Below are 11,159 nucleotides of genomic sequence, written 5' to 3'. Positions count from 1 at the left end.
AGTTTCCTAATGATGTCTAATCAGGGGAACAAGTGGTAAGAATTCAAAATGCTGTAGAATGAATAGAACATCTTTGATAACATAGAAATGTAGACTGGCGTTCCAATGCAGAGAAACATAAATCAATATATTATGAGGAGAAAGAATAGCATGAGCATGCCTTAAATTAACTGTAGGGGGATGAAAATCTTGTCATTTAAGAACAGATTTTTATAAGTGGGAGTGCATTAAATAGGCATATGTTAGTGAACTGTTTGATCAGTTGCTGAAGCTGCTGTAGGCTATTAAGATTGGTTCTATGGTAAATGTGAGGAAAAAGGATCTAGTTTAAGCTGCTTGTCATTTTTTGGGTTTTTGAGACTAAAGTGGATGCTGGTTTTGTTTTGGCAGATCCAAAGCAGCATCCAACCACATGCGATTATCATACTTCCAAACACAGATGGAATGGAATTATTGGTCTGCTATGAGGATGAAGGAGTCTACGTTAACACGTATGGACGAATTACTAAGGATGTGGTTCTACAATGGGGAGAGATGCCTACTTCTGTCGGTATGTAGATAATAGATCATTACAAAATGATGCCTGAGATTACATGGACATATCACCTTCTGAGAAGAGCAATTAAAAATAATAACTTCTTCTCTTGACCTTTAGTATTTTTAATTTTGACACTTTGATTTTTGAATATGATAATGGTCAACAGTTTCTGTAATGCCGCCTTTGTTATCTTGTTGTTTTAACTCACTCAAAATGTAGAGACTGAGAGATATATGCCCATGCAGCTTTTGAAAACTGGCCTCCTTTGCTTCATGATCCCAGACTTCTGTTGCTGCCATTTTGTAATACCTTCCACTGAGAGGCTGAAGGGCATGTTGCAGGATTATGTCGTGTCTCTTCAAATTATAACTTAAATGGTCCAGCTCAATTTTATCATAAATCATAGCCATGGACAGGTATACTTGTCATTCTGTAGTATTGTTAAAGCATATCACTCATTTAATATATATCGTAGGTTTTTAAAAAAACAAGTGGAAGTTCCTAAAATTTCCGTCATTTAAGCTAATCATCTTCACTATGTGTAAATCAGGGTTAAATTGTTGCTGAAAGAAAACAGGACTGAGTGTGTTGGAAATCTGAAACAAAAACAAATTGCTGGAGAAACTCTGTTTAGAAGAAGAATGTGAAATGTTAATTGCTTCCTCTCCATGGATGGTGCCAGACCTGCTGACTTTCTCCAGAAATTTCTCTTTTTTGCATTACATTGCTCTTGGGTCACATTGTAGAAAAATGGAGGAGCCTAACATTGTCCAATTTATTTTTTCAAAATGATCTAATATAAAAACCATTGCAAGGTACATATATTTTTCACCAAACTCATCAGGGATACCAATAGCACAATTGTATTTGGAAAACATTTTTGCAAACATTTATTGTAGACTATATCAATAACTCTTTAACATTTTTTCAAATCTTAATGTAGAAATTTCTTACTGCTTTTCTTTCCCTCCTTATGTCATTGATGCCTGTCTGGAGTGTCTTGTTGTTTTAATGGTAACTAGACTGTTTGACCATAAGGTTGGAGTTTATGTTCATTTGCTATGGTGTTGATCAATTTGTTGAGCCATTAAGAAAACTGTTTATTATATTCCTGTTGAAAATTTTGGATATATGTTACAGCTCCAAAGCGCTTCCCAGCTTCCAAAAGCAGAGGTCCCAAATGACTATTACAAATCATGGCAACCACTAAATAGCAATGGCGTCAGAGATTTATTCACACAGATCTTCTTGACATTTGTAGGAGTATTGACCAGAATTTTAAAAAGTCATATCAACAAGCAATTCTTTAAATTGAAAACTGGATATAATTTCTTTCTTTCTGGAAAATGTTATATGTTGAAAAGTTTGTACTTATTGTTTTATCTCTGACCCTTTACTTGCTCCAACCAGGAGAGCAAGATGGACTGCGGCAGAATAATTCATAATCATTAATATTTCTGTGTTAGTTGATACCAGAAAGACCTTTGATACTGGACAGGTCTTATTCATTCTTCATCTCCTGAGGGAATGACTATTTTGCTGTTCACCTGGTAATGGAGTTCAAAACAAATTCGTTAACTTGTTGAAAGAGCAAAGGTGGTTGAAATTGACTCAGGACTATGAGCATACAAATCTCTTGTATTTAAAGTCCAGCATTCTATAAACTATATAGTGCACTGGCCAAGTCTACATTCAAACATTTTCACTGATAAGTAATGCAGCTATATAATGACTACTGTGCACTGCAGTTTTACATTATGTTATAACTGCATGTCTGGGTCAAGCCATACCTTGATACAAACCTTTTGGCATCATTATGGAAAGTGATTACTGGGAGTGATTAAAATAACATCAGGATATCATGAGTATTTCTAAAGAAAGATGTATTATTCACAGAAAGGAAACGAGAGGGCAGTTGGAAAATAAAACCATTTGGAAACAAGTTTTTATAATGTTTAGTTCACACTTTTCTTGCTAATCCATATTTCTAATGAGCTTCTAGTACTGCTTACAATAGAGGTGAATCCAGCTTTATATTTATTACTGATGTCCAGAGATTTTTATTCTGAAATTCTAATACGTTTTTCCTTTTTTTTTAAACTCAGCCTATATTCGATCCAATCAGATTATGGGTTGGGGAGAAAAAGCCATTGAAATCCGATCAGTAGAGACTGGACACTTGGATGGTGTATTTATGCACAAAAGAGCGCAGCGACTAAAGTTCCTTTGTGAAAGAAATGATAAGGTACGTGTTTTTGTGAGTTTTGTTTTAGTGTGTTCACGTAAAGGCATCTAACATGTGTTTGAGTTTAATCAGATGTAATCTTTATCTGTGCTGAGAAAATGTGTCACATATTCAATTTTCTCTTAAAAGGTCTTCTTTGCTTCAGTCCGTTCTGGTGGAAGCAGCCAGGTTTACTTCATGACTCTTGGCAGGAGTTCTCTCCTCAGCTGGTAGGAAAGCTAATTATGTACCAAGAGCAACGGGAGTCTTCAGAAGATCTTGGAAACCTTGAATTAACTAACAACTGGAGAACAAACTGCACTGATGCAACGCATTGCCTAAACCTGTCACTGAAATTGTGATCTGTAAAAAGGAAGCAATGCTACTGGTGCTGTTAGAATTTTACTGTCAGGTGACAGCCAGTCTAGAGTAGAAGAAAACACCTCATCTCAATTATACATCCCTTAATTTAAGATGACAATGTATTGCTTGAAAAAAGTGCCCTAAGAATGCAGGCGGTTGGTTCTAAAGCGGTTGGACAAGTGGGGAAGTGGAAACAGTGATATGCTGACAGTAGAGAAATGTGTAGCATGGGAAAGGGGATTTTTTTTTTAAATGTGTATCATTCTAAGTGACTTTTCTTTTGTAAGGTAACAGAGTGTTAAGGAGAAGGAAAATGCAAGTTAGGAGTTTTTATTGAAATGTGAATGACAAAATGAAAGCAATTAATTGTGTCGGTCTTTGCAAGGGAAGGGTGTTTTGGTCATTTTCTGTATATCAGGTTTTGCTTGTGTTCTCCAAAACTTTTTTAAAAATCAATTGAAACTTGTGTGGAGGACAAGGTTTTCAGATTTGTATGGCTTTGTGGGGCAGACCAGAAACTTGATGTTTGGTTATGTTACAGTATTATAGATGCCTCTCCAAGATTTTACTTACTTGTAGCAGTAAAAAAAAGCAGTTTAACAAATCCTGCACTCGTAAATCTCCCAAACTACTTATTAAAAAATTGTTTTGCCTACCTCATTTGTTTAAGAAAGGAAAAAAAGAGGTGGTTTAGTCATTTTAATATTATTTGTATTTGAAACTTGCGCATCTTTGTCTAATTTAAAGTTTGTTGATACCAAATTTATGATCGAAATGTTTGTCTACTGTTGGTTAAATTGCAGCTTGTTTTAGCAGGCAAACAATGTGACTATTTTGTAATTGGAAAATGCCAGCTGAGTGCAGAAACTGACAGATCTGTGGTCAGCTGGTGAGGTTAGAAGCAGAAAATAGAGGCAAAAATCAACTGTTCTAAATGTGGTAGTCAGTGATCAACATGTAAATGTTATCTTCCACTTACATGCAGAAAGTGACAACTGACTTTTTTTTGTTACTCAGCCAGAATCCGAGTCAAGTAACAGTTTGAAAATAGTTTTACTAAGCTATTCTGTTGCATTAGATTCAAGTGTATAGGTAGTAGGGAGCAGGTGGTTGATTTAAGATACAATGCACTAAAACACTTAATTTCAAGAATGTAGTGAAACTGCTTATCAATACAATATTTCTTCCCTAAGTTAGATCCAAAATTTCGCTGTGGAAAGATTTTTTTAATATTGCTGCAAACAGAATTTTATTTTACATATGTTAGACATTTACAAATGTGTCTACAGTAATAATCTGTCGAACTGTCACTCAATTACTTGAGATACCTATAGTGTATAGTATACTATACTGGTGATGTAATAATGCACAATAGCATTATGTTGATCCTACAATATGTTAAACTTTTTTTTTGGTACTTTGTAGACAGCTGTCTTATGCTGTTATGTGCACAGGATCTCAACACTTTACAGGGCTTAGTTCTCTCAGCGGAGACTATTCATTCTACAGTGAAACATTCTCAGTAGTGGTACAGTGAAATTAAAGATGTGCCATGAGAATTTTTCATACATTCATGTCACTGTGATATTTTTTTTCCTCTAGCAGCTCCTGGTCACTGAATAATTTTGCAATATTTGTCCTATATCATCTGTTAATAACAGTAAAAGTAATCATAGAAAATTCCTGACGTAAGTAGGTTTACCATAAGCAGAATATTTTTTGGATTTAACAAAAACACTTAAGTCCTGATAACAGTTAGGAGTAATCCTCTGTCTCAGCAGAGTCTCTGATTAGCAACTCCCACCTATGAGAAGTGCCACGGTGGCGTAACAGTATTACAAAACCACTACGTCTATATTTGAAGAATAATTTCAACACAAGTTTTAATACTTCTAGGTTTAGTGGAAAATGCCTATAATTACTTTTGAGTTTTACTACTTTATTTTTAAGTCAAATAATGCTTGTTGTATGACTGCAGTGTCTCTATTTTATGCACGTTATGTTTGAAAAAATGTTTACAAAAATTCTTTTGTTACACTAATGTGCATCACATATTTATGTTTTTTTCTGAAATTGTTTGTTATAAGTTTTAGTTTTGTATTATGAGAACACGTGATGTTTATAACCCTGAACTCTGCTGATAACCAAGAAGCTGATGTAAAACAAAATTGAGGTGTTACTGTGTCTAGCTGCAAAGCAGATTGGGAAATATGGTTACAAGTAAACCTCTTCAAACAGTTTTCTGCTATGTGATCTAACTTATGTCTTCTGTGTATTATGGGAATTTCTGTATTTTCTCTGACGTTCATCTTTTCTTGAATAAAATCAACTAAATGCACATTGTGCATAACACAACACTGTTGTTTTGTGAAGCTTGTCCAATAAGCTTCAATTACTTTTATTTGCTTCTAGTCCCAGTGCATGTCCTGTGACCGAGAAGATTTGATCTGCTCCAAAACTGTATATGGTTGTGTAAAACTATTCCCATCTCACCACCATTACTTCACTTTGCACTTATCTTCCTGACATCTGCTTGGTCCCAACCCAACACGATATAGATGACATCAGAGGGCACAGTTTCTGATTAGGAAACATGTTTTTACTGGAAGGAATGAAGTTAACAACATCTGAGAAGTGACAGGCCATTAAGTTGACTAGCTTGATGCTTGCCTAACTGACACATCATGAGATCTTTTGCAATTGGTTTCCTGCTGGTATTGCTTGGTTTTGAACAGTACTTCCTTACACGTAGAGTTCCATAGGTAGTGTGCGGTGCAGGTCACAACTTATGATGAAATAAACAGGATAGCAGGATAAGCTTCCATGCATCATTCATATCACAACCAGAACACAATCTTGAAAGCTCAGCAACATAGGTGTGCTAAGCTGTAAGACTCACCATGTCCATCTTAGTGGCAACGCATAATAGCAACTAGTATAATTTGCTGTCATGTAGAACAAATTTCAATGTAATGGATTATTTTTGAAATCTCACCAGATACAAATCAATTCTGCCAAAAGTCAACTCAAAAAAAAAAACCTCCTCCAGAGGCATATATTAGTTTACAAGTTTGGTGTAATCACTTCAAACTCTTTTTTATCTCTAAGACCCTGTCTCCATGTGTTCTGTTGTCTTCTAAATCAGTTCATAGCTTTCAAATCATCTTTAATATTTTTTGACTCAGGCTACAATACTGAAACAGGTTGAATCAGTCATAAATAACATTCTCTGTAACTGTGACCCAGATCCATTTTCCTTCTTCACCTCAATCCTTTGTCTTGCCATTTTCTTGCACTATTCATCATTGTCCAGTTCAGTGCAACTACTGATATCTGGTTCTGCTCTAGTCTACCCATATGCCCAGAGTATCTCCAGAATTACCTTATTTTCCATTTCAGACAGTTACCCTGAGTTTCCCGTACACCTATACTTGTTCCCTTCCCCTCTCATCATCGTTCTCCTCTTGGCGTAGTCATAGAGGACCACAGCACAGAAAAGGTCCTTTCAACTCCATCGAGTCTGCACCAGTCAAAAACAACCATCAATATGCGAGTCACAGTTTTCCAGCAATTAGCCTATAGTCTTGTATGTCTTGTATGTCTTGGCATCATAAGTGCACATCTAAATCTTTCTTAAATATTAAGAGGGTTTCTGCTTCTGCCATCCTTGCAGGCACTGAGTTCCAGATTTCTACTACCATCTGGGTGAGAAAATATTTCCTCACATCCCCTCTAAACCTCCTGATCCTTGCCTTAAATCTATAGCCTCTTGTCATCAATCCCTCCACCAAGGGTAAAGGTTTTTTTCCCATCTACCTTGTCCCTCAATTTTATACATCTCACTCATGACCCCCTCAGTCTCCTATGCTCCATGGAAAACGAACCAAGTCTATCCAATCTCTCTTCATAACTAAAACTCTCCAGCCCCAGGCAACATCCTGGTAAATCTCCTCTGCACCCTGTCCAGTGCAATCATATCCCTCCTATAAAGTGGATTCAAGAACTGCATACAATACTGTAGATGTGGTCTAACTAGTCATCTGGAGGTAATGGGTCCAGCTTCCAAATATATGTTGACAGCATCCACTTCTATTTTTTTGACCTAATTGTCATGTATTAAGTAGTTTCCACTATTTTCCTACTCATCAGCTATCATCACAGGAGGAACCAGACAATTCACCAATTTGGCATCTTGTTTGACCTCAATTAGATTCTGATTCCATCCCCTCTCCATTGTAATGATTGTCTCTTCTATTTACATAACAGCCCACCATCAGTCCTGAAACTCACATCACTGTCAATGTCATCTCTGTTTGACTAATGCTTTTGTGCCCAACATCCCATTATCTGCACTTTTATAATGTACACCTTATCCAAAACTTTACCTTATCCCCTTATACATCACTCCTGTCCTTGTTGAACTTGCTTTATTCCTGGCAGCCAAACCTATGTAGGCAACATTTTCATCCTTCTGTTTAAATTATTATGGCTTTAATTTTTCCTATCTCTGTACCTCTTCCAAGATTCATTCACCAAAATGCCCCCTGTGTTGCAAAAATTGATGTGTGTAATATATGTTCACACAGCCCAACCCCTATGTGTACGTATACGTGTGCGCGCGCACAGGCAACTGAGGCCTTGCCTACTGCTTTTACATACCTGCTGCTCCTAGCCTCTCCATGTCTCTCGTTAGTTAACATACTCCATAAAATCCACTTCTTAGGAGAGTAAATCACCTTGGATTTTTTGGATCAATGCCAGTTTTCATCTGATTAACCCTCTGTGAACTGTTTTGGGCTGTCTGCTGTTTTCACTTTCATCTCTAAGGTACAACTATACTGTAGTAAGTTGTATGTTTTGCGAAGATTTTAATCAGATGCGGTGCACATCAGATGACTGATCAGATTTTGCACATCTTGCATCTGATTAAAAGTTGCAATCTGGATTTCCTTTTTTTTACCAAGAATAAATGCGATGTCTAGAGCTATCTTGCAACAACCATAGGTTTTTGGCTAAGCTATGGTTAACACTCATCCTATTTCTCTTTTTAGCATCATCCAAATTAGTAGATTGTTCATGTTCATGTTTATCTTTGTGTAACATCTTTTTAATTTGTTTCTAAATGTCACCTATAACATTTCTGCCCAGTTGCAACTTTTGTCTAGGTGTTTAATTGTTTGGATACTGAATCAGATTATAATTGTTACCCTAATTTAGTATCCTTTGGAAATTTGGCCAAATTAGCTTCCTTTCAGCTTGTTACTAAACACACATTGTCTAGGTATTAGAATATTGTTTTTAATAGGAGCTTGCTAATTCTGATATTGGCTGTCTTTTTTCTGAACCTTACAGTACTGAGTATACTTAAAATGCATCTTCAGCTGTAAAACAGTTTGGGACATACTTAGGCCATGAAATACTATATAAATGCAAATTTATTTTCTGGATCAGGCTAATAGAGGTTAGAAATAATAAGGAAGGAGTTATTAACTGGACCATGCTGTTATTCTGATAAATCAATTAATTTGCCTTTATTGATGTCAGAATAATGAATATGCAGTTCCTTGATTTCATTTGAGAAGGGATTTTCCTTATCTTGTTTTGATATAGATGTCTTACCCCATTCCTTTTATTTTTTTCCTGATATCTCCTGATGCATCAATGCATTTATCCAAAATTCCAAATTATGGTATATTCTGAATGCATTTCAACGCTTGATTGTCTGTATTGTTACGAGTTTTAAGGTTACCAGATTTTTTAGAGTTGAAATAAAAATGATTGTTGTGCCTCTTTTCTTAGAAATTAAATAGTTAATCTCAGGATTGAAAAGATACTAGAATTAACCTGTTTCTTGGGAAAATAGAGATGAAAATTATTTGCTGCCCTCAATTCTCATCATTATTTCACTGGGAAGTACCTATCTGTTCATGTTGGATATGTAATGGCCTTGTATCTGATGCTTTCCATAATCAAATAATTTGCTGACTCTGTGTCCAAACTCTCACCAGAAGAATGTTCACATGAACAACATATCTAGGACACCACAGCAACAGCCAGGAGAGAGAGGACAGGATGGAAAATTGGAAATATTCTCAGGTTAATGATTAAATTGTGAATTTGTTTAGGTTTTCTTACATTCTTGTTACTGAATTGAATGAGAAATGTATACTTCAAATATATGTAAATATTGTACAAATGTGTGTATTTCTAACCTTTAAAATATATATTATACTTTTTAGACAATGCAACCTGATTGAATTTTGCTTGTTTGTGTTGACTTAGAAGCACTTTAATCCCTAATCAATATGCACCCTCCATGTTCATTATACAAAATTTAATTTTTCTGAAACTTTTAGCAGTAGTGCCGTACTTCTTAAAGTTTAGCAAATGGAATTCTGGATCCTGTATTTAAATGCTGAAATTTAAACTCATGGGGAACTTTGGTGATGTCACTTTTGACAAGTATTGCAGTCTTTGTGTTTGAAATAAAACTGTGAACCTTCACTTGAGTTCTGATGAAGAGGAGTCGTATTGGAATTGGAAGTTTAATTCTTTTTCTCTCTCCACAGGTGCTGCAAGATGTGCTGAGCTTTTCTAACAGTTTACTTTTGTTTTAAAGCTTCTCTTATTGGTTAAAATGTATTCTTGTCTTTGCTTCATCCATCTTTTTAGGAAGTGAAAATTTCTTTTGGCTTTTTAAATTGTGCTTGCAAATGCTCTGCAACTAATAAAGCAAGATGTGATTGCACTGGCGGGGGTGCAGAGGGGATTCACCAGGATGTTGCCAGGGATGGAGCAGTTTAGCTGTGAGAAGAGGCTGGACAGCCTCTGATTGTTCTGTTTAGAGCAGAGAAGACTGAGGGGAAGCTGATAGAGGTGTATAAGACTGAAGGCCATGGGCAGGGTGAGTAGAAAGCGGTTGTTCACCTTTGTCAATGGATAAATAATCAGGAGGCATGATTTTAAGGTGAAATGCAGGAGATTTAGAGGGGATTTGAAGAAAAAACTTCTCACCTAGAGGGTGGTGCCCTGTCTGTGAGGTTGGTTGAGGCAGGAAATCTCCAGCTTGTACATGGATGAGCACTTGAAATGTCAGAACATTCAAGGCTATGGGCCAAGTGCTGGAAAGTGGGATCGGTGTAAGCAGGTTGGTGCAAACTCGATGGGCTGAAGGGCCTGTTCTGTGCTGTTCTATATGACCTGTCATCAGTGTGTGCACAGATTGCTTTTGTAGCAAGATTTTCTGTTCCCCCCCCCCCCACCACCACCACCACCACCACCACCTCAATGGCAGTGACTTCTTCTCTGGCTTCCATGTGATTTCTTGCTGTGTCTCCATATGTCCTCAATTCGCTTTTATTTCTCTTGCATGTGATGTCCCTCAGCAACATCGTCTAAAATCACAGCTTTAGATTCCAATGTTTGCTAAATGTCACTTAGCTAGACCTCATCCCTTGACTTCTCCATTGTTGCCAACATATCAGACTATTTAATTGACATACCTGACAAGATGAGCAGAAGCACCCTCCAATTAAATTTTGTGACGACCAGCACACACTTCCGTTCCTGCTCCAAATACAATTCTCTTGCTACAGACTCCATCCTTCTTCTGGATAATTGCCTGTGATGCAAATCAGATATTCACAACCTTCATGTCTTTTGACCTAAGATGAGCTTCTGATGACATAGTGGCACTGTCACTAAGATGGAGGTGGAAACACATGATCACACTACTCATCGTCTCTGTCTCAACTCATTTGCTGCTGAAACTGTCTTTTGTGTCTTTGTCATTGTGATCCCTGTGGAAATCAATAGCGGTTGAAAAGATTTCGAATTCTCAGTTAGTAGCTGAGGAATGACACTATATTTTACATTTAAACAGTGTAACAAGCAACGAAAATCTATGTTGACTGAATACTGTCTTTGGAGAAAACATGTCCTTTAAACCACACAACAGAGGGCTGTGACAACATTCTGACAATTCTGACATTCTGAAATCTGTTGCTCTCGACCTTGGTGCGCCCTTTAGTATTG

The 11,159-nt window shown here is 36.6% G+C and overlaps 1 protein-coding gene across 1 annotated transcript in view; it reads left to right on the top strand.

The window, feature by feature from the left end:
- Positions 1–6,807, top strand: part of LOC125483327 (mitogen-activated protein kinase kinase kinase kinase 4-like) — a 29,988-nt gene extending 23,181 nt beyond the window's left edge. Inside the window, exons 7-9 of the mRNA XM_048598150.1 lie at positions 391–550; positions 2,644–2,783; positions 2,913–6,807. Coding sequence (XP_048454107.1) covers positions 391–550; positions 2,644–2,783; positions 2,913–2,996 — 384 coding nt within the window. The 3' untranslated portion in view covers positions 2,997–6,807. The remainder of the gene's footprint in view (positions 1–390; positions 551–2,643; positions 2,784–2,912) is intronic.
- The last annotated feature ends 4,352 nt before the right edge of the window (positions 6,808–11,159 follow it).

The sequence above is a fragment of the Rhincodon typus genome, chromosome 6 (assembly GCF_021869965.1).
Source record: "Rhincodon typus isolate 14 chromosome 6, sRhiTyp1.1, whole genome shotgun sequence".
Taxonomy (NCBI): Eukaryota; Metazoa; Chordata; class Chondrichthyes; order Orectolobiformes; family Rhincodontidae; genus Rhincodon; species Rhincodon typus.
Note: the sequence above shows the minus strand (reverse complement) of the source record. Positions and strands in the feature narration are given on the sequence as shown.